Source organism: Tiliqua scincoides, chromosome 8 (assembly GCF_035046505.1).
Source record: "Tiliqua scincoides isolate rTilSci1 chromosome 8, rTilSci1.hap2, whole genome shotgun sequence".
NCBI classification, from domain to species: Eukaryota; Metazoa; Chordata; class Lepidosauria; order Squamata; family Scincidae; genus Tiliqua; species Tiliqua scincoides.
Window position 1 is genome coordinate 50728050 of NC_089828.1, and position 24564 is coordinate 50752613.

At 43.9% G+C, this 24564-nt stretch overlaps 1 protein-coding gene across 4 annotated transcripts in view; it reads right to left on the minus strand.

Annotated features, from left to right (window-relative positions):
• Positions 1-24564, minus strand: part of BCAS3 (BCAS3 microtubule associated cell migration factor) — a 544854-nt gene that overhangs the window by 304340 nt on the left and 215950 nt on the right. For 3 of the 4 annotated variants that reach the window (XM_066634857.1, XM_066634860.1, XM_066634859.1), the window contains exons 16-17: positions 19423-19573; positions 5200-5244 (exon numbers count right to left, since the gene is read on the minus strand). In XM_066634857.1, the coding sequence (XP_066490954.1) occupies positions 5200-5244; positions 19423-19573 (196 nt within the window). The remainder of the gene's footprint in view (positions 1-5199; positions 5245-19422; positions 19574-24564) is intronic. The other variant, XM_066634858.1, reaches the window with a different exon arrangement.

A 24564-nucleotide genomic window follows, 5' to 3' on the forward strand; every position in this document is an offset into this window, starting at 1 on the left:
GCTCCAACCAACTTGTCTGCTAAGAAGTCCCACTGTAGTCAATGGGGCTTACTCCCAGGATAGTGTGGAGAGGGTTGCAGCCTGAGTGAGGGAGGGCAGGCAGGCAGGGCAGAAGCTGGCCTGTGGTTCCCCCCACCTCTGGCTTCTTCTCCTCCCCACCTCTGGAATCTGTGTCCTTCCAGCAGGGTGCCTCTGGAAGGTGGGGGGAGTTCTTTAGTATCCATGTAAGATAAGCAGATGTCATAACCACCATATGTATTGGAATCCTGGAAGATCTGGTGAGGAGGTAGATGTGGTGTCAGCAGTGGCCCCTTTAAGGGTAAGGCCTGGGCATCCAGCAGAGTGTGCTGCACAGCTGCAGCCACTTGAAGGCAATAGGGCCCTCAGGGATTGACTTGCCTTATTGACTTGCAAGTCAGAGACTGACTTGCCTTATTGACTTTGACTTGGATACTCTGATTTGACTGACTTACTTTGGAATCTGACCTTGGACTGTGGCTTGGCTTATTGACTTTGGACTCTGCCCTGGATACTCTGACTGACTTTGTGACTAAGGGACTGCTGGAGACACTGGAGTGTGAAGTGTGGCTGCTGTGCCCAAGACCTGCTGAGGACCCAGGATCTGCTGTAGTGGTGGGAGGCTGCTGGCAGGAGAGAGGACCTCTGCAGGTTGAACAGGTGAGCTACCCTGGAGGTGGAGTCCAGCAGGAGTGCAGGGCAGAACCAGGGTCATTTGTTGGGGGAAAGAAGGGGAGCTAATTTGCTTAAAGTGGGCATAATTCTCCAGGCAGAGAATGGCCTTGGAATCAGGCAAAATACCATAGAGGACCAGGCGTCTGAAAACACAGGACAAGAATGTACGACAAAACTAACTAGAAGCTACAAGTGGGGGCTACATTATAAAAATGGGACCTATAAGAGCATAATGGTAAAAAAAACAAAACTATATATGCAGTGTTATCTTCATTTTAGATGTCAAAAGGGTTTTGTGGCTCCTGAGGTTTTGTTTCCTCCGGAAAACGGGTCCAAATGGCTCTTTGAGTGTTTAAGGTTGCCGACCCCTGGGTTAGAGGGACTGAAAGAATGAAGGCGCGACTCTTTTTTAGTGCACCATGGGAGAGGCAACAGAGGGGAGTCGGGATGGTGTTGGGACTTGCCCCTGGTCACACCACCCCTGGGCACAATACCCCTCTCACACACCAGCCTCACTGAAATGAGTGAATTCTGTGCAAGGACTCATTCATTTCAACGGAATTCCAGCAAGGAAACGTCCCAGTGGGTTATGGCATTTATCTTTTCACTCAAAACACACACAATCTTTTGCAAACGTTTGTTTGGCAAATCATTAATTAGTGTTCCACAAAGTGAGGCACATTCCCAAATTCCTCCTTCAGATTTTTTTTAAAGCTAAACTCAACCACTAAAAATAATTACAGGCCTTTTTTTACTCCACGCAGGCAAACGGAGCTGACAAATCTACACTCAATTTTGCTGACATAATTTTAGGTCTCATTAAGACCTTAATGAAAACAGCATGCAGACCTAAGGAAAAAGTCAGCCCCCTTGCAAAGAGTTCTTTAAAAACAACAACAACAAAATCCTTCCAATTGCTGTGTAAGCAAACAAAGGTTTGTTTTCTTGAGGGCGCTATAACCCGGCATCAAACAGACCACAAGAGCCTCTTGCAAGTGCATATACAGTGATTTAAGGTCTATTACATTTCATATATTCCTCACTTTAATCTGAAGTTTTAAATCTTGGTTCAGGCCGACGTCATCTCTGGTTGGCAAGGGACTGTGATCAAATGGCCATCTCAAAAGCATACACTTATTTCTCCCCGTCAGTCAGTGATTTATTGATTTTTTTTTTTTAAATTGATATATTTTTATCCTGCCTCTCTATGAAATACAACAGCAGCTTTCAAATTTTATATTAGCAGTGCAATCCTATGCACCTCTACTCATAGGTACGGCCCACTGAATTCAATGGAACATATTCTCACAGAAGTGTGCAAAGACTGCAGACAAAATGTATTACAATAAAATTAAGAACACGATGCGACCTTCTCTCCTGCAAGGTGGGGCTGAACTGGGAGCGCGAGCCCTCCGTGTGGGAAGAAGTTGTATGCTCTCCTTCAGTCGCCCCTACCTGCCTCCAGCGCAAGGGCAAACCCACACAAAGGAATGCCCCCTGCTTCTGAGAAGGAAGGAATTTCTTACCAAGAATTCCAGTTCTGGAAGAGGAAGGTGGGCATTCCTGCATGTGGGAAGCACCTTCCCTTTGGAGGCAGGGTTGGTCTCTTGATTGATGACTGTGATGTCCCTTCCCCAGATCTGTCTAGTGAGCAGGAACACTTCCATGTCCTCCAGCTGCACTTGTCATCCATTGCTTGCCTTGACTTGGAAGGCTCAACACCGCTGGAGGTGAACTCTGTATAGACTTGTGCATTTGGAACCTGCCCGTCACTAACAGGAACTAGGAAACTGGTATACACAACAGAAGGAGGTGTTGACCTTTGGGATGAAGGATGGATCTGGGCGAAGCACTACCTTCTCCCAGTGAAAGATGCATAATTTAGGATGTATGGATAATGCCCCCAGTTTGGACACTCTTTTGGTTGAGGTAATGGCAACAAGGAACAAAACCTTGAAGGTTAGCTCCCTTATTGGAACTGCAGCTAAGTGACCACGAGGGTCCTGGAGGCTGCACAGCTGCACAGAGCTCCAATTGGTGAACGGAGTTCACTTGCACAAACTGGATGTGAGCTCCATTTGGCAATCGCTGTGTAGCCATGCAGAGGGGGACTGCAAGGGGGTTCCGAGCCTCCAGGATCCTCATGAATGCTTCAGTAGCCCCCCAGGCACACTCAAATATTGCTGGAACCCCATGGCTCTGCGATCGCTGCGGTGACGTCGGGGTTTCTCCCCTCACTCCCGCCCTGCCCCTGCAGGGACTTACAAGGTCCCCTACTCCCTGGTAGGAGTTTGGGAACCCCTGTCTTAAGATTTGCTGGAATACCACCAACAAAGATGGCCATAGTTTGTTCTGTCTTCCCCTTCACAACTGACTTTTTGGCTTGTCGATTACTTCACATGAGACTATTTGGTTTGCAACGACTGGTTGCGTTGCTGGACCATGGAAGAAAGGGGAAGGTGACAGATCATGCTTCAGTGCTGCATATTGAGGTAAGACATAGAGAGCAAATATGCATGTTCAGGGCTGGATCACCAGTTAGTCACAGCAACAGTGAACTTGATGGTAAACAGGAAATAAGCTTGGCTGAGACAAGGCGCTCCTTGAATGGCAGTGGCTGATATTACTTACAATTCCTTTATAAGGGTTAGAGAGTAATATAACTTGTGAAGCATCCCAGACTGCCTGCTTCTGAGGAAGCCGGTGTGGGAACTTTCCATTACCAGCTTCTCCTTCCATGTCACTTTTTGCCCCACGTTAACCCATGCTACATTCCTCCCTTGTCACAATATTTGCAACCCAGTACCTTTGATGTGTGGCATGGTCAATGGATGGGTCTGTCCACCTCGTCATGCCAAGGTTAAACACTAATTTTTCTCCTTAGGAGTTGCTCCATGCCTGGGAGTCTGAACACTACGTAGAAATGACAATTGTTTTCCCATCACATGCCCAATCTCATCTGATCTCGGAAGCTAAGCAAGGCCAGGCCTGGTTAGTACTTGAATGGGAGACCGCCTGGGAATACCGGGTGCTGTAGGCTTATACCATAGTCTTTCGAGACTGAAGTTGCCAACCATTTTCCCATCCAACCCTACCTGTGCTCCTTCTCCAGTTTAAAGCCAGTGAACATATCAATGCAAATGCTGTAGGTCAGGTGAGCAGGCTGTGGATGGGTGATAGCTTTTCAGAGATTTCCAAAAACCTACAAAAGTTGTTTGGCCAGTGGTCAAAGTTTTCACTGGAAATTTTGAAAAATTTTGTCATGAACAAGCAGGGCCCTTGCAAGCTTATAGGAAAGTGCAAAAAGAGTTCATTAATTAAATAATTATAATTACATAAAACTAAGTCTTAAAACAATTAAGTGCCAAATGTTGTCAGTCATCCCAATGCCTTTATGCTTGTTAATTAAAACAATGGAAGGCAGCAGCAGGGTTGAGTGTACTGAGGAATTGGATAGGATATTACTAATTTTTAATTTATTATTTTTTGGTTCATTGTTTCCATTAGTAACAGGGATGAAAGCTTATTTTTCCAATGGCCCTGCCAGAACTCAAAATGGGAGAGAAAAAGGGAACAATATAGTTGAGGATGAGGCGGGTTTCATCGTACTATGTTTGAATCTCATAAAAGCTACCTGCACACAGCCTCACACCAGCCATGACCTGCAGAAAATGCACACATCTACAGAAGACAACGAAGAACATTGGCTTGACAATTACAAGGGCGGAACTAAAATGTGGGAGAACAGGGGGCTGCTGTTGAAAATGGCAGCTTCATATTGAGTTCTCTCCCCTCTCTGAGTAATGTGAAGGAAACGGGATATGCAGTGGCGGCCAATGAAGTAATTTGCTAGGCAAAACAAATGCCAACCACTGTGCGGCAATCCAAGGATGGGAGAATTCCTGCCCTTACAATTGGCAGAGCAGTGGAGGCAGGAGTTGAACTCAACCACCATGGAGCAGATGGGAAGCAGTTTTGTCTAAATGCCATGTTGGCCGCCACTGGTGACATCATCATCCTGTGCCCTGGGGCAAGCCTGCACTGAATCCCCATGACACCGACCATGCCTTAATGGTGACATTTTGTGCTGTCACTGATTCTTTCAGAAGTCATTGTGGTCAGGTGGGTCCTCTCAGGGGGGATGAGCCTTTGGCTGATCCTGATACGAACCCTGACCCCGAGCATTTCCCAGCTTTGCTCCACATTATTGGCTGCCACACAGGGAAGGGCATTGGAGAAATGTGTACAATGCCGATGTCACATCCTTTGTTTCCATAGCTATACATCTCTGGGAGAAGAAGAGGAAATGAGGTACAAGCTTGCTGCTTTCAGTAACAACCCACGATCAGCCTCACATTAAATTCCACCCTGAATTACGCATCACTTCCATATTAGGAACAATCAGTGCATGCAGTTTTTAAAAAATAATAAAAAAGCAATGTATGGAAATTTTCAGTGAGTGCAGCAAATCAATTAGAAGGCATGCTGGGATTGAACTGAACTCACCATGGAGCTTTTATGGAAAAACATCCTGCTCCAAACAGGTAAGGTCTTCGTGGAAAAGGGGGAAAAAATGCACAGGAATTAGATGAAGAGTTCATTGTCAACAAGCAACAGTGTAAAATCATGCCATTCAAAAAATTAAGCTGGACAGTTAAAAAAAAGAGCAAAACCAAAAAGTCATCCATTTTCTGAAAAGTGCTGCAACAAAAAAAGCAAACTCTGCCCCAGAGAAACAGAGGGTAGCTAGGAAAACAAGAAAACAGACAACTGCAATTGATGGAAACTGAAACATAGACAGGACTATGAAGTTCTGTAAGCTGTTGTATGAGTGTCCTTCATTGGGACTCCTACTATCAGGACACCGCTTGCACCTCGAGTTCTGCCATTTAGGACTACCTTTGGGGTTTTAAATTTTTAGGAGAGTGTCAAAAGCGGATTGAGGTCTACAACTTCTGTGTTACTGATATTTTCCCTTTCCTTGTGCCCTTGTACTGGCAGGAGATACTAAACTGAGAAAACAGAGCAGTAACTCCGACCACTTGAAATTAGCAGCCCAATGCTATGCTTTTCCCCACCATAGCATGCAGCTGTGCCAAAATGGGCTGCACTGTATGTGGGGTGGGGGGGCTGAATGGGAGTCTGCCAATGGGTCTCCTCGAACCTGAAGTGGTTGAGGGTAAGATTTTAAAAATACTTAGTGCTTGATTACATACAGCCCTGGATGTTAGGTTTGAAAAGAACATCTTCAGAGTGATTAGATTAAAAACAAAAAAGAAACCCCTATCTGCCTGGTCTCTGCAGAGGTTTGGGGCTAGGAACCCCCACCTGAGTCTAGCGGTCAGAGACAAAGTGCAGGGAGCGATAAGGTCAAACATTTGCAAAAGCTTGAGCAAAATATGCTCCCGAATGGGCCTGGCATCAAAACTCATATCAAGGCTCATCCCTCTGATGAGAAATTGAGTGTATTTTCCAAGCTGCTTCACACAGCATTGCTCACTGGGCATTAATAGAAAAGGACAATGTACAAAATTTTACAAGACAACCCATCCTTGAATCGACAGCACCAGATGGCTGTGTTGGGTGACAGTAACATAGCAATGTCAAGCCAAAGCAACCATAGGGGCTGCCCAATGCCACTGGCTTCACTGTGCACAGAAAACAGATTACTGCTACTTTTTAACCTTTTTAAAACTGGATTTATGTTCAATTTCCAAAACTCTCTGAGGAAAAAGAATAGATGAAACAACATCTAAAGCAAGTATTTTTAGGGGTGCAATCTTTAGACAATTAATTAGATTCATCCGCTAAAAACCTTCACTGGGCAGCTGTGATCATGGTTCATTCTCCCCCAGGGGGAAAACTCAGCCTCAAAGTGGTTACCAAGAGACAGGGACAGGGACAAAGCAAACAGAAAGACTGAGCAAAATGCTCAATTGATGCCTTTTGGGGTCAGGCAGAGGCTCACTGGTCCCCCTCTTGGTAGTGGTCCGTGTGGACGATGGAGGGCCCAGCCTATCTACCACTGGATGAGGAGAATGGGACCCACCCAATCTGGGGGCAGTGATCTGCTACAGGGCTGCTCCTTAGCCTTGGAGTAGGTTGCTGCAGCACACCTGTGGCCTTGGGATGAGCTTCTAAAATGTCCCTCCAGGGCCTCCATATTTTTGCAAATTGGTTGCCAAAAGGGTGGAAGCGTTTTGCAATTCTATACTGTCTGCGCATACCAAAAATCACAAATCCTTTCACTTAAGATGTGTTGATAATTTTGCTGAAAGTGATTATGAAGTAACAAAAACCCCTCAACCCAAAAATGTTTGTAAAATATGCTGCTTATTTATTTAGAAAGTGGGCTTTTCAATCTGGTTTGGAATCTAGCCTCCGTCACCCCGAAACTGCAGGTAGCAGATGCCTTAGCTACGTCAGTGACAGAAGGATGCACACAGATGTACCTCCCTAAAGCATTTTTGTTGCGAAACCAGAAGTGGGTCATTATCATATCAGGGAGCCATTCCAAGGTGCAGCAAGGCCTGCAGACGGGGCTGAGGACCCGCTACACCCTCCAGAGAGCCGGTGCAACCTCCTGGTAATTGGGAAACCCCTCCCCTTTTTCTCAGCAGTGACACAATCCAGAAGTGCTGTTACCACCATGTCACCACCCTTGGAAAGGACCAAGCTACTAATATGGATACATTAATTATTGCATTAATAATAACTAAGTTCTGAAACATTATTGAGAAAACACTTTTCATAGACATGCTGGATCCAGTTTATTTTGTATGCTTGAAATCAAGGAATTTAATTCTGATCTCTCTCTCTCTCTCTTTCACACACACACACACACACACACACACACACACACACACACACACACACACACACACACACTCCTTTTAGGGGTTGTTTTTTGTTTTCCTTTGCCATTTCCTACTCAGCTGGCATTGCTCTTCTGCTTTTCTGGTGTGTGTGTGTTTTTTGTCTGTACCACTAATAGGTCCTGGAAAGGATTAAGGTCTCTAAAGTTCAAAAGAGATCAAACGGATATCAGTGATTTTAGGAACAAATCATACATGAGATGGGAAGCGTCAGTGAGGATAACATCTCAGCCAGAGCCCACATCAAAAAATGTGTTCTGCACATTTCTCTTTCCCTATTGCAAAAACAAATGTGACATAATTCCACCACAATGGAGGAGCTTTTTGCTGGCTCGAGTTTTGCACAGCTGAGCAAAGGTTAGATCCGTATGCTGGTGACCCTTCATTACCCAGGGTTGGGAGGAAAGGATCAATTGCCCAATGGGGTTTTTGGACTTTGCAGCAGTCTTTTTGCCTCCCCCACTAGTTGGCAAATTGCTTCTGAAATGAGGAAAAATTGAATTCAAAAGTTACTTGTTCTATATCCAGGACTGCTATTCAAATCATATAACATTTCAAAATCTCACTATGAATTAAAACAAGTAAAAACAATGTAAGAAGCTTACTAAAGTCAAGTTAGAAACATCTTTCTTTCTTTCTTTCAGAGGAGCTGCAAGAAGCTCTGGGTTGAGCCTTCAGTACAAGTAAGGTAAGCTAGGAATATGTAAGCAGCCTGAGGTCATGTAGGCACAATCCTACACCCATGTATGAAAGGATTGGTACAGGTGGTACAGCACATGCTTTGCATGCAGAAGGTCCCAAGTTCTATCCCCTCACACCCCTGGTTGGAGAGTCACTGCCACTCAGTTAGCTACATGAACAATCTTATGACTCAGTGGAAGGGAGATTCCTATGTTTCCTGGCTCAGGTAACTTCTATTTAGCTGAAAGAGGACTGGTGGGTTTTTTGTCCCGTCCCCCATACTGGAAGGAACCATTGGGTCACCAGCTTCCCACAATGATCAGTCACACGATGGCTCACACACACTGACTAGGTTATTCCAATCTCTCCATGTGGTTGCCTATGCCCACATGAGAATGGATTGTGCATCCAGCGAACTTTGGGGCTGACATGGACTTCCAACTCAGGTCTCCCTGCTCTATACTATAAAATATATAGTAACTATAAAAATGCAACTGAAACAATATGAGACTATTGTCTTAGAAATAAACTTAATAAGACAGACCGTTCAATCCTAACTGGTCTGCCTTTCCTATGGTATAGCAGCCACCGCTGTAACCCACAAGGCCAGAGAGGCAGTCAGAGGTCTCCTTGGGGTAAGGGAAACATTGGTTTCTTTACCCCATTTTGGGTCTTGGCAGCCTCTATGGGTCTACTTGGATCTGCGCCAGCTCAATTGCTGGTGCAGTAGACCTAGGTAGGGCTTTGAGGGAGGTTTGAGGGGGGCTTTGAGGGGGGTTAGGATCCAGCGGCAGAACTTACTGCTGCTGCTGGCTCCTGGCAGTTTTCCAACCAGCATGAAGGCCTAGCCCCTGCCAGTGTTGGCCTCTGCTGACACCTCCCTTCCCCTGGCCACCGCAACATGCCTATGGCATGTTTGCAACAGCCATCTCCCAGGCAGCATGTGGGAAACCAGCACTGGCCCAGGACAGGATCAGGTCATAAGGCATCTCTGCGATGAAGAATTATCCAATGCAGTCCTGGTACTGCTTTTAAAATCCAGCATTGTTCAGGGAGCAGATCCAAGATTTTAGCAATGAACAGAGGAAGCAACAATCAATTTTTCCTTCCCAATGGCAGTTGCACAGGAGATGGTTATAAAATGGTTTCTAGCACTTCTTTCTCATGACTAAACCACAGTTGTCAAGGTTAGGCAGCTGCTTAGAGAGAGAGAGAGAGAGAGAGAGAGGATGGGAGGGGGCATGTTTCCTTGGAGCACTGCTTCAAGGTGTTGCCCATGTAGGTGTAAATACATCTGTCTTTTGCCATTTGTGGTAATGCAAGCACCCTACACTTTTCAGAGCGAGACAGATGGTCCCTGTCCTGTCTTCCTCTCACAGCCTTGCACTGCATTTCCAGAAATAAGAGGGCAGATGTTAAATATGTTGAACACACACTTTGCCCCCTGGAGGTTTAAGTTAAGGCTACTGTCTCAATTTGGACATTTTAGGCCTCGCCAGGCTTCAGGGAACATTAGCATTCTGCTTCATTCTTTGCTCCACAAAGAATTTTTTTTTTCATTTTAAATTCAGTCCATGGGTCTAATTCACCAGGGGCTGCAGCTCCTACTGCAGTCTTGTGTGAGCTCTTGTGCAGCCTCCCCTCATTTCAACAATGTGTGCATGTGTAATGTCAGCAACATTTTAGACACACAACAAATGAAATTTATTTTGAATATGAATTGTGGTTTTAAATTGTTTCTACCTGCTGCTGTTCTTCGTTTGGATTTAATGTGGTTGTTCTGAGTCAGGAGTGAGTTGTTTTGGGGAAGTTGCAGGGCTTTAATTGTTTTCGGTATTAATTTTTATCATATTTTAAGTTAGGGGTAGGAGCCAGCCTAAAATCAGGCACTTTTAAGTTGCATTGATTTCAGTAGGACATGGAAGCTCTTGCTTAAGTATCCCACTGAAAACAGTGAACGTTAGGCTGTACTATATTTAGAAAGTGCCTCAAAGTTGGAGAATGGATGAGAGTGGATATTTTAGAAACATTTAAAATTAAGAACATGAAAAAGTGGTGCAGGGTTTGTACAATGAACACGTTGAAAGGAGTAATACCTGTTCCTCAACCATGCTGTGGTTGGGGTCCTAAGCTAGACCCTAAGTTGGGGTGCCAGACTAGGCCCTCCATGGCAGACCTGGGTGTAAGACCTTCACTCAACATCCAACAAGCAGAGGAAGAGAACATCATTTGATGGAGCAGAAGTGGGAGGGAACTTTAACCCCTTTTCTCACCTGCCACTTATCCCTTTTCCTCCCCTTTTCCCCAAATCTGGGGACACTGGATGGGTAAAAACCAACTGTTCCTATTCTCCCCAGAATAGTGTCTTTTCCAGTGGCTATTTGCTGGTATTTCTTCTGCACCTTTGATTGAAAACAATTTGACACCACACAGTCCCAGACGCATTTCTACTTTGCCAAATACGTCTTGCAGATCAAGGATCTCCTCACGTGGTCTAAGACATTCTTTAGCTCCTCTGCAGTACACACTGAATTATACATACAGCCAGCTTCAGTGAGACGGTGGTGTAGAACCCGGTCTCGATTGGTTCCTGGACTAGAGGGGGAGAAGATAATCACTCTTCACCACTGTACAAATCAGACATTATCAGGTTCCCACCACCACCATGTTACTGGGATGCCGTCACAACTGAACGTCTGCATCCTGTTGATGACCTTGGCAACAAGGAAAAATGCACAACAAAAGGTCCCTTGCCAAGGGAAGAGAAATGTACCCCTATGACACTTGGTATTGTGGCTGGTGGCAAACAGATCCACAGCAGGGGAATCTCACTGATGAACTATAGCATGGAAGACATTGCCAAGACTCTACTCATGGGCAACCACCTTGTCATCTATACCGCTGAGGGCATTTGACAAGTTGTTAGATAACTGGCCAGGTGAACAGCAGTTGGAGTAATGCAATGTTGATGGTGAGTCCCAAATTGTGCACACCAAGGAGAAAAGGGTTTTCAGTGCCATCCCATACTTTTTGTTTATATACTATATGGCTGTACTATTGTCCATTAGAATTTGAGCTGCTTGGTTTTTCAAAAATGGTGGGAAGGATTTTTGTGCTTTGAAGATGGTCAACAGTTCAAGAAAATGGATGTGAGCTTTCCTCTGCGCATTGTCCAAGTCTCACTGATTTTGAAGGAACCACAGTGAATTTCCCATCACTGCACTGAGAAGTTGGTGGTTACTGTTCTGACTGGTGGCTCAAGATGGAAAGGATTGGTTAGGAGAGCTCACCACACTGTTAAATGTAGAATTTGATCTAGAATTATTAGCAGTTTTCATTGATAGCACACTTGAGGCTTGAATACCAGAAGGATTCATCTATGTAGGAACCTCACTTTCAGACATGTCAATCAGTCAACGAAAGTGGTAGATGCCGCATGACCTAAAAGTCACTAGGTCTGATATGCAGGTTGGGATGATCATCCTAGGAAATCTCTGATGGAAGATGTTATAGTCTGACTTGTCAATTCTAGGAGACAGGCATAACAGTGCATAAAATTCAGAGGAACTCCTACGAATGGAATAAACTCAGTTCTAGATGAGATGTCTTGTGGTAGACACATAGGTTAAGGAATGGGGTAGCCCAATCCTGTGCTGCCCGGAGCTGCAGGACCCAGCGGCTCCACAAAGGGCTCCCGTGGGATCCCGAGCCTCCTGTGCTATCACGGGAGGCTCCGCAGGAGAAGGGTACATTCGTCCCCTTCCCCCGAGTAAGAGAAGCAGTCCCGCAATGGGACTACTCACTTTAGTAAAGTGAAGGCGCTCGTGTAGGGCGCACAGCCCTCCACAAGTGCCTGGGATCCTACAGAGCTTGGCTCCGCGGACCCGCCTCTCTTCTGGCGCCGAGAATGCCCCCGGGAACACCTCCCCCATGCCCCCGGGAATGTCTCCCCCCTCCCCGGAACCCCTCCCCCACGCCCCCGGGAACGTCCCCATTCCCTGTTCCGCAGCCCGGTGGTCGCAGCCCATTCCGCAGCCCAGCTGGCAATGAGTCACCTCTGGCGGAAGGCACAGCGCAGACCACAGGATTGGGCTCTTAATAAGTTAGAGTGAAGTCCAGGTCTTTAACAAGTTGTTGCTTGCCACTACAAGCCAACTGTGTCGGTCAGGGGTCTCCAAACTTTTTGGCCATAAGGCCACATCAAATATCTGGCATGGTGTTGAGCGCCGGAAAAAAAAAATGTAAATATAAAATTTGTTTAAATAAATTAGAGATGGAATTTAGATGAGTGAATAAATGAATGAATGGGCTCATTTATTCAACCTCTCTGGCCCTTGAACACCATCCAGACGTAACCAGAACATAGTTCCAGTCATGTTTGGCTAAGTGGGCCAGAGGATTTCAGGGGACAAGAGGCTGGCCGCAGGCTGGATAGAGGCTTCCCACAGGCCGCATCTGGACCCCGGGCCATGGATTGGAAACCCCTGGTGTAGGTAAGAGAAACCCATTATGTCTTGATGCTATAGGAATGCCATGATCCTGTCCTCATAATCAAGCTAAATGGCTTATGGTGAGAGCTTGATGATATGGGTAAGGGGAGTGTCGATTCTCTGAATATAATGAAAACAAATTCCAATCAGAGCAGTAATAGCTTTTGGGCTACAGTATAATCATCAACATGGAGATCTATAGGCTTGGTACCAAACTGGAGACAGATCATATTATCAGCTCAGTGTTGACGACTTCAATCTGTAGCCTCTAGGAGATGATAAACATGGCAACATTTCAACAATCTCTCCTTCAGAGATAGTGCAAACCATGAAAATGTCTGATTCAGGGGAGTGAACAGAAGTTTGAACCTGGGTTTCCAGCACCAGCCAGCCCATGAGGCCCAGGGAAGCAGCTGCTTTGAGCAACAAGCTGAGAAAAGCAATGAATTGGCAGGGGAGGGGCACATCCTATGCCTGCCCCCACCTCCCCAATCCATTGCCCACAAAGTCGTTTCACCCTGTGTTCTGATCCTTGCCTTGCTGACTGAGAGTGAGCAAGAGGAGAATCAGAGCACAGGCAACTTATCTTTCCCCCCAGTGCCACTGCTGTAAGCAAGCAATTGCAGAGGCAGGGTTGGAGGGGAAAGTATGGGGCTGTTGCAATCCTTTCCCAATCATTCCCTTTCCAGGACAGCAATCAGAAGGGTGCTGCTTCACTGCAGAGAATCCTTCTGGCTCACCCAGCTCCTTCCTCAAAGCAGGTCAGGTAAGAATGGTTAGGAGCAGAAGGGAGCTTTCACTTTCACTCCCAGCATGCTCAGCTTGTTTGGAAAATGCATGTGGAGGAACCAGGAGGAGGGAATGCAGCAGAAGTGGATGCAACGAGGGGTGGGGCACTCCAGGACTGCTCCAGCACCGCATATGCCACTCCACTTGCCTGGTTGCTTCTCCAAAAGAGGCTGGGCAAGCATGCTGGGAGTGGGCATGGACTTTCTCATCTGCTCCTCGCATGTTCCACTCAGTTAGCTTTGAGGAAGCAGCCGGAAGGGCAAAGAGAAAGAGGCTATAGTAGTAAGAGGTTATAGTAGTAGCAGGGAGAGGGTTCCAAGCATGCACATAAAATTAAGAGAAAAAGGGGGGCAGAAAACTTGAGTACCATGTCAAGGGTCACATCACCTTGGTACCAGTCAGTCAGGTATGAGGTCAGTCACTGGCCCCTGCCCATGCGAGATCCCACCTGCCAAGCCAATCCCTGACCCCTAGGTATTGGTGGCAACTGCAATGCCTACAAAGCCACTGAAGCTCACCAACAAATATTATACTTGATCTAACCTTCTGGCAAAATCAATATGCATTTGCTGATTTGAGTAAGAGGCAAAATTCCACTGAGCTCTTGTGCACATTGGAAACGCCACATAAATAGAAATTCCCTACTTTCTTCCATCAAGGGACTGTAGTACACACCTGAGGTTACACAGCAGCTCTCTGCTGCTGCTATTAAAGGGCCCTATGCGCATATGAAACTCTGCAGAAATGGGGTCTTCACACTGGCAAGGTGTAACGCTCTTCCATTAGCCTTAACAGGCAGGTTCAGCGGTATCCCCTACTTAGAGAGGAAATGCAAGTGTGGTAGGGATTGCGTTGAGACTGCCCGCTACATGATGCGTCACGCAAGAAATATCTAGGCCCATTGTTAGCTAGGATGCAGGGCTGGGAGGATTCAATCATGCTTCAGTCTCTCCTTTCTACACCCGATTCTGAGACGCTGGATAATGTCGCTTCCTTTTTATCTGGGGTAATAGCCAGGCAGAGCCCTGGGACTCTGGGTAGTGACTGATGTTTATGCTTATGTTGTGTTGTCTTTGTATATTTCTGTTTTGTTTTGTTCTTTCTCTGTATTTTATGCCAATAAAGGTCTTACTGAACTGATAAATGGGGTCTCCCTGCTATAAAGCAAAGAAAGATAATACAGAAATCATTTCTGTGCACAGGAACCCAGCATTCACACAAGAGCTGCTGGATCAGTATCTACTTTGATGTATGCTTGGATAAGGAGAGGCGAAAAAAACATCCAGGATGTTTCTTTCTTCTCAGAGATGTTACTGGATAACAATTCAAGCATTGGAAATACTGAAAGATCTTCAAAAGATTAGTGTAAGCTGCTCAGTATTTAACCAAGCTATCTTAAAAGGCAAGAAGGCTAAATCAACCATGATAAAATTTGGAGTCACAGCCAGGAGGAACGTAGGTATTTCAGTCCTGTAGCTTCCTGCGCAAACACCAGACATTGTCTGACATACAACATGGGAAGCTGCCTAATCCAAAGCTCTTTCTTCCTGCTTTTGAAGAAACAGTGAAAGCAACAGAATGACAGGCCAAACAGACAAGATCTCTCTAGAATCCTACCCAAAGAGCAACAGCCATGCCCAGAAAAAAACATGGACTCTCTAAGGGGGGACAGGACTTGCTCTGGAGTATTAAACTAATGATTGGCCAAATGAAGCAAGCCTCTAAGGGCAAAATCCTATCCAACGGATGCAGCCACAATGCAGCCCCAAGGTAAAGAGACAAATGTTCCTTTACCTTGAGGCGGCCTCTGTGACTGTCCCACCACAGCAGGATGCAGCGCACGCCCTGTTGACATGGCTGCATCAGGGCTGGAAAGTTGGAGACAGTTGGGTTCTAGCTTCCTTATCTGTTAGACTCTATAACACTGGCCTTGTCTACTCATACAGCAGAATGAGGTGGTAAAGTTCGCTGAACCATTTCAGACTACTGGCAGGGGGATCTCGTGTTTTAATGCTTGTCTCATGAACACAAAACAAAAATGCTGCAAATACAATTCAAAAATACAATTCAATTCAGCTCTTATGGTCAAATTAAGAGATGGTGGGAAATCCACAATTCAACCTACTCTTTTTTTCTGTTTTAAAAAAATTACACAGAAAAATTACAGTTTAAAAAAAACACTTTTTCCTTTTTTGTCCTGTAGCTGCAGCCCCCCCCCCCCCAAATTGAACTACATAAGCAATGCTGGGGAAGGGAAGGTCAAACTTTTCCATCATCTTATTTGGCCCTTACTTGCCTAAAAAAAGCTGATGCCTTTGGCCACTGCAGAGAACACCCCATTTTTCAAAGTCAAACAAAACGCGGTGGAAGCAGCAGTTTTATTGTTCACGTGTTTGCTCTATTCATACCAAGAAGGGGGTGGCAGGGCTGTCCCTTACCTACCAGTGCCTTACATCAAATATAGCCCCTTTACCCAGTGCCATGGCAGCTGCCTCTCCTCTGCCTGCTGTCTGATTCTGAAAAGGGCGAAGAGAACAGAATGGAAGAGGAAGTGTGGAGGAGAGCAGGGTGGTGGGCTAAAGCAGGGGTGGGCAAACTCGGACTGCAGGGAGCCCCCAGTCTCCAATGAGCCTCTGGCCCATCGGAGACTGTTGGAGCCCGTGCTGGCCACAACTGCTGGTCGCGACCGCCAGACACAAGCTGAGGGTTGAGTTAGAACAAGGCCTTTTATAGTCTCCTTGTGCTCCTTTCTGCTCTTCCCTGGGCAATAACACCCCCCCCCCCACTGCACCTGAACAACTTAGGTCTCCATGTGTGTCTAGCTTGGTCTGTATGTTTTCACTGTGCAAGAGGTGTGTGGCAAACAATTCATGTGGTTCTACATACCTGTATTGTAGTTTCATGTGTATTATAAATAAGCTCAGTAAAATTCATTAATTCATATAAGTTCTGTCCCTAATGTATTCATTTACTTAAATGTATGTAAATTTATTCAAATGTGAAATGAAAATTCTTCTTCCTCCTGGCCCCCGACACAGTATCAGAGAGATGATGTGGCCCTCCTGCCAAAATGTTTGCCCACCCCTGGCCTAGTGCATCAAAAGCTTCCTAGCCTCCTTTTCTTTTTCTCCACACTTCCTTTTCCGCTTTGACCCCTTTTTCTTTTCAAATCCAGGAAGGAGAAGGAGTGGCAGAAGCAGGTGGGCAACCTGACACCTGAGGATACTGCCTTGGGCAGCTTTCTAGATGGAATGACCCTGGCGGAGGTGTCTAATTTGAGCAACAGAATGTGGGTGAAAGGGTGCTGAATTCCCCCACTCCTGCCTCACTTTTGTATGGGTTCACCACCTAAACTCTGCACTGCATTGGGAGGAGTGCCCGAGGCAATGGCCTATGGCTGTGGTTTTCAAACCCTTCCGGAGTTTGAAAACCGCAGTAAGTCCTTGTGGGGGTGGGGGAAAGGCAGCGACTCGATCCCCAGGATTGCGCCGCTCAGGGGGCTGTAGGGACTGGGGTGCAGCCCCCTGAGTGGTGCAATCCTGGGGATTGCACCGCTGCCTCCTCCCTGCCTCCTGGATGCCCCTGCCCCTTAAGGACAAAGAGGTCAGGGCCCTCAGGTTGGGGTGTCGCGACTCCCCAGTCTGGCCTATGTGGAGAAAAGATAATCTGGTCTTCCAAGCCACCATTTTTGTGAAAGCCATTCCCCATTATTTATTCCATGAGACAACAAGGTTAGAGGGTTATTTTTTTGCTGTGCTTGCCACTCATTTTGGCCCTTAGTCCAATCCACACAAAAATCTATTGATTATTGGCAAATTAAACAAAGGATGGTCTTTAAAACAAGCCTCTTTTGAAGTGGCAGTGATCAAGACATTTGACAGTCAGTGATCAGTTGCTCTACAGACACCTGATATTTTAAATTATTTGACTTCGTTGTTGTGTTTACACATTTGTATTTAATTACACTGTGCATATCTGTTTTACTGTAATGGTACATTTTGTTTGTTAGACAATTAAATGATTTATTGAGCCTCAAAAGTCACAGATAGATACATTTTCAGACAGTTTTCTTATCAACGTAAATGGATACAACAAAAGCACTGCTTCTCTATGAGTGAAGACAGAAGCCCCTTTCAGACATTCTAATGGGGTATATGTGTGTGTTTTCTTGTGCTGTGATGAAAAGAGCACCTATGCATGCAACTCTATGTACAGACTGCTCTCCCCATGGGATTGGGAACCCTGCTTTTCCAGGGACCCTGATTGCATGGACAGAGTCCTCTGTGTACATACCTGTATGCACAGAGCTCTTTCAGTTCTTTAAACTAGCGTGTATGGGTAAGGAGTGGAGTCGTGGGTTCATTCTGCACAAATAGAATATCCGAATGGGGCTAGACTACCCTCCAAACACACTTTCCCCCCTGAAATTAACTTATAGTACTATACTACCACAAAACTTGGCTTCAATCATTATTATATCTGGGTGGTTTTACCAATTTTGAGTCTGGATTGGAGCTACAGAAACCACACCAGTGGAAGGAAAATCACAACAAACTCATCTCAATCTTTCATTCCAACCATCTCTTACATTTTTATTCTGTAACACAAACAGAAAACACATACAAGTTCTAGGGACTGGCAGACTAGGGGCAACATAATTCAAAAGCAGTTGCCATTTTTTTAAACCTACAATTTCCCTTGGAATGATGCTATGTCATTGATGCTATGTGACGTGGTCTATATCTTTATTTATTAAAATATTTATAAACTGCCTTTCTACCCCAATTAAGGGGACATCAAGGTGGCTTGCAATTTCAATAAAAGATCATTCAGAAGGAACTTGTAGGAGGAAAAGATGCAGGGGAAGCACCGTTGTCAAAAAACAGGCAGAAGTGAAACAAAGTGAGCAGGGGGGGGGAGCAATTTCAACTCCCCCCTAAATTTGAGCTGAATGTTTCAGCAGCTCAGCCATAAACAAATATGCTAACATCAAAAAGAAAGAAAGAAAGAAAGAAAGAAAGAAAGAAAGAAAGAAAGAAAGAAAGAAAGAAAATAACAAATGAAAAATTGCAAAGCACAAAGCAATATATACCACATTTTATGATACTACTCCAAAACTATTCAGACAGCTTAGCAGGGCCCAGGAAATCCTCTGTTTTTGTTACTAATTACCTCCAATGTCAAGAGGAAAATAAATCCCTTGGATGGTTTAGAGAAAATTAACCACTGAAATTAAAAATGTAAAGAAAGAGCTTGGAAATTTTGGACAAATATTTACAGACCTGATCTGATATGCCTGGAGTTCAGTACAAGCTTGCTACTTTATTCTACAGTCTCTCCACTGTATGTACCAAAGAAATTTAAAGTATATAAAACAGTCATTGCTAATAACATGAATTCACTCTGAAAAGACTGTACAAAGAAATGTAAAAAGATTGAAACAAAACAAAGCAGGGAATCAAACCAAAGTGGAACCCAAACTGAAAAAAAAACAGTCAGAGACTTTTTTCCCCAATAAACTACAACTGAAACCAAAACTTAAATTTTTGGTTGACTTGAACCTGAATGAGAACCAAGCACAAAACCAGCTTAAAATAAGTGGAACCTCAATAATCAGGAACCTTTTTTGTTCAGTTTTAAACATTTTGTTAGTAAAGACTTTTTTTAAAAATTCCAAGATTAAAGGATTAAAAAAACTTTTTTCTCCAGATTATAATCATATTTCTTTTATAGAATCGCATTGCAAGCAAAACATTTGCTATTATTCTGTGTGAAAGATATCAGAAGTGTTTCTGAAATGTATCAGAAGACTTTAAAGTGACCCCAAATTTTTCATGGTTTTAGTCTCTGAAAAATCAAACCTAGAAATCTCAGTTCAAAATAATGAAACTTACCCTGTACGTTTGGTGATGGTTCCTAGAGTCATAGGTTGCTTGATTTGAGCTAGTGGTACCACCACAGTCAGGCTTGGAAGAGGAGACAGGCGAGGGTTCCCAGGATTATTGTTGGTGAAATTGTTGTAAGTATCTTGACTGTTCAATTTACCTTGGCAAGGAGGGAAACAAAGAAATAGCGCTTACTATCAGGAGCATCACCATTTTCCTTTCCCCCTACCCACAATGTAAACACATTTTCAAATTACTCCTTGTGGAATAACACATTTGTATTGTACAAAAAATCAAAATCCTTTACAGAATTAATACTGACTTTAAAGGAATAGCATAAAAAATACATATATATTTTTAAAAAGATATATCCAGCAAGGATGATTTATGTCCAAATGCAGCCTTCCTCAAGCACAGTCAACACAGATGTTCATCAGGACATTACTGAACTGGGCGCATCTCTTATTTATTTATTAAAAACTATTTCGATCCCACCTCTTGATTGCAAGCGTCCTTGAGGTGGTTGACAATCATGTAAATACCATCATTACAAAAGTAACTGATAAAAAGCAGTTGGCAAATCCCCTGCAAGCAGAGTGCAGCAGACCCCATTAAGAGCTAAAGAAAAAAAAAATCTCCCTGAGGGTTTTCAAAAAGTTATCGGAAACATCATATTTAGTAAAGATGATACACCTGGTGAGGTATGGTGAAGAAAGAGCAAAAGCAAAATGTATGAGGAATTTCCACCTGAATCGGAACCAGTTTGTGTGGTATCATAATAGACATACTGGCCAGAATGTGAAGCGAAAATGGTTGTTTCACTTTTGTTGCGCACTTAGCGTAATGGATGTAATTAATGGATGCACTCAATTGAACAGTAAAATCAACTGTTTAAAAAGTAAAGAAAAAAATGCATTTTCAGTTTTCCTAAAAGTCATCAGGGGCCTAGCAGATCGGTAAAGGAGTTCCAGACATGAGGTGCCATTACCAGAAAGGACCTGTCTCTCCCATTGCCTCAGGAGGTTGGGACACTCGGCTGCGAACAGTGATGCACGTCCCATCTGAGGTCACCAATTGTCACAGCTCACTAATTTCCCAAGGGCTAGATGGACTCCATAATGTTCAAAGAGAACCTATATTCTAATAAGAGGATGTTAGCAGAGTCATTCATTCATGAAGCTCCTGGGGACTGCACACTTTCTGCAGTGTCAGCTCTGTATTGAACTGTGAGAGCTCCTTGTCTGTGGAAAGAGTTTTTGGATCACAGTGACTATCTTCCAGGAGCTTTGGGACTTTCAGCAGAGGCTTCAGACATTGAAACGCAGTTCAACTGCGCAGATGTTGTGTGAAGAGGCTACCCAGAGGATGGAGAGAGAGAGAGAGAGAGAGAGAGAGAGAGAGAGAGAGAGAGAGACTGCTTACCAAACACTAGGCTGTGCAGAATAAATTGAGCTTATATTCCATTAAAATCTATGGGATTTAAGATGCTGAGCTAAGAGCTGAATTATGGTGTTTTTGGTTTGGTGTCCGGATTTCCTCCCTAAGCTTAACTTTACTTGCAAACTTTCATTGCGGACCTGTTGAAAATAAAAGTATTCTTTGGTTGGACTAACAAAGGTTGTTCTTTGAATGTATCACCTGCTTTTCAACAAAGACATCTTACTAAAATAATGCTAAAACTAAAAGAAAAAAAACCCCAATTCTACAATCACTGAACAGTTAGAAAGAGTGCTGTTTTTACCTGAAGACTTGTTCGTAAAGAGAACAGGATTCAGTGCAAAATGGAAAACTGAAAAAAGTTTTAATTTTTAAAATTTGTAAATGAATAGATAAGTAATTTTTTTCCTGAACAGAAGAGCTGTAGGGCAATTACGGTAGAAGAATTCTATTCCCACCCCAAATGGGCTCACAATCCAAAAAGACACAGAAGAAACATCAGCAAGCAGCCATTAGAAAGAGACGCTGCACTGGGATGAAGCAGGACAGTCCTCTCCCCCTGCTAAATATAGCAGGCTGGGCACCACTTGAATAAGTGCTTCTTTGCCCAGTAAACAGGGGTTGTGTAACTGATACGTGAGATCTGATACTGAGATGAATACAGGTTGATTTCAGTGTTGTGTACAACGGATGATCTGGGCCTTCAGCCCTTTATTTTTTCCAGACATGCAAAACAATACTAAAAATCTCCAGCTCCATTCCCAGACTGGTCCCTGACAACCCTCTACCTAGTTTCAGGGCAGCAGACACCTCCACTCTCTTTAACATGCTTTACGCAGTCGTGCCTCTACTTTCCTATTGCTCTTTCTCCTCCCCATTTCCTTTTCCAGTCGTATCTCAAACTACTCCCCACGTCCCAAAACGTGCTCTGCTGCATTCAGTCGGCCTCTGATTCACCCTTTGCCTCAGTCCTCATCTCTCCACAATCCCATCCATGATTTTATTATTAACTTAAGTGCATTTTCTCGCTCTTGCTCCTTCTTATCTTTCCTCTTTGATTTCACAGTATTTTCCTCTTTGCCCTCTCTGCTATGCGGGGCTCTTCTGGCTTCCCAAACCATGGATTTCCACTTTTCTGTCTCGCCTGCATTTTCCCTGATTGCGTCTTACATTTGGGACGCTATGCCAGCTGAGATCTAGTCCCTTTCATCCCATCCAGTTTTTAAAATCATTTGTTTCAATAAAGCATTACTCCACAGTTACTTTTTGATTCTAAATGTCTAAATGAATCAACACAGCTACCTGGTGTTTTTTCCTTCAATTAGAGCTAACCTGATTATATGTATTACAACATACCTTCCTGTGTTTTCTATCTTTTTTAAAATTCATTTTCCACCTTCTCTCCTTGTTACCATGCAGCAGAACACCTTGCTGTTTGACCAATAAACAAACAAACAAATAAATAAATAAGCAGGCCCCTTTCTATCCAGCTCACTTTACCCGTTGTTCTCCAACAGCACAATTCAAAACTCTTTATGAGACTGTACTATTATTTAGAATATTTATATTGCACTTTTTCAACAAAATGGTTCTCAAAGTGGTTGACATAGCAAGGAATTAAGAAATTATTTTTTAAATCTTTCCCAGTCTCAAAGGGGCTCACAATCTATTAAAAGGGAGAGGGAAGACGTACAGGAGACACCAACAGACAGCCACTGGAAGGGACACTATAAGCAGATGAAGAAAGACAGTTGCTTTCTCTCAACAAAACAGAAGAGAGTCACCATTTTATAAGGTGTTCCTTTGTGCCTTTGGCAGGGGTAATGCAGATTAAGGAAGGGAATGTATAACATGGAAAGCCTTATAGACTCCTTCCATCCCAACCTGGGATGCTCTACCCAACTAGAAACATGTGACCTACTCTAATAATGACTTAGCATGGCAGGGACAGTGCAGAGAATTATTCAGCAAAGTAAAGTTGCTAACAGAGTTGATATCTTAACGGTCTTGTTCTTAGAATTTGTTAGATCATGAAATTCTCCATTTTCTCTGTGTGGTGTGTTTGGTTACCTCTAAAATTATATTAGATGCAGTGACTTTCCAGGACTGTTCATACATTACTCTTATGCTCTCTTACATGAGACCAGTGTGATCTCTATATATTATGTTACAAATTATATCTATATTTCTTTTTTAAATTTTAAAAATCCTACTTGCTCTTCTTCCTTTGGAGGACTCCAAGCAGCTTACACAATCAATAAAATCACTGTCAGTACCAAAAATACAATAAAGCAACAGCAGCCATTAAAACAAAATTGCAATGAGGAATAAGGAAAACACATGAACTCAGGAAAAGCCTGTGAAAATTGCCAGGTCTTCACTGCCCACCAGAAAAGCGGAAAGGAGGGAGACAACAGCACAAAGCAGAACATTCCACATTTCAACGGATTCCACGAAGACCTTCTTGCCCACCATTGGCAATCGAACCTAAGAGGGTGGTGGCGGCACAATGTACAAGGCAGCCTCCCTCCCGGAACTTAAGCAAATACATATGGCAGGATCTAGCCAAAGCCAAGCACTCCCAATTGATTTCAATGAAAGAGTTAAGTGGGTGCTTAAACCTCTCAAATTGAAGCCATGATGCTTAAAAATTCTTAACTTTGCCTGGACCAAGCCCATATGAAACTCCGCGTAAGAGAGACAGAGAGAGATTCTGTTCCTGTCCTGTGTCAGCGGTAGCAAGGAGCAACATCCAGCGTTGGCAGGAAGAGGTAAGAGTGACACTGTCAATTTTTACAGGCTGAGTCTATGTATGCTTGGAAGCAAATCCCACTGAGTTCAGAGAGACCTATGCGTACATTAAGCGAGACCTACTTGTATATTAAGTGTGCATGGGCTTGCAGCTTTTAACTGTTCCAGTATACTGTGGATGTGTCATATGAAAACAGAATTCTTTTTTTAAAATTGTCCCCTTATACAGAATTCATTTCTAAACGTTAAACCTAATCAGAATAATAATTTAAATAATAATCACCATAATATTAGACATGATATAATGGCTAAAAGAAAATTTAATCCTTAAGGATAAATAAAATCATGTGCCCAGTTTGGACATGATTTTCCTCCATTGTGTATCACTCTTCACCCAACAATCTTTCCCCTTTTACTTGGGGAGGAAAAGGAAGCAAACTCCAAATTTTGTGGCCAGCTGAGAAAGAGAGGGGGGAAAATGTAAAGAGATGCAGAAGAAAGAGAGGGCCTCGTCTGTTTACCAGAGACTCAAAAGCACTCCAAAACAAGCTTCCCTGAATTAAAAGGTTTAGATCATTAACTTGTTTTTCTGCGTCCGCCCAACACTGTGAAATGGTGGCTTTCTCTGAAAAAGGGGAAGAAAAAAACAACAAAAGGGAGCCATGTTCAAATTAGGTTTCTGAACAATTGCTTGCACTTTGTATAGATATTATACAAGTCCCAGGGCAGAAGCGTACAAAACTCCCAGCTGAAGTGCGGCACACCCCACCCCCTTTTTTCCAAGGAAGAATAACAACGAAGGAGAAAAGGGTTCCTCACAGGAAGCCAGCTGAAAAGCTATAATGGTACTTCAGATGGATTGAAGATAGAAAAAGGAAAGCAGTCTACAGGGTGGGGGGAGGTCTTAATGAAGGTCTCATCTTCCTAAAGACACTCAAGGCTTCCTTTAGCCTCTCTCTCTTT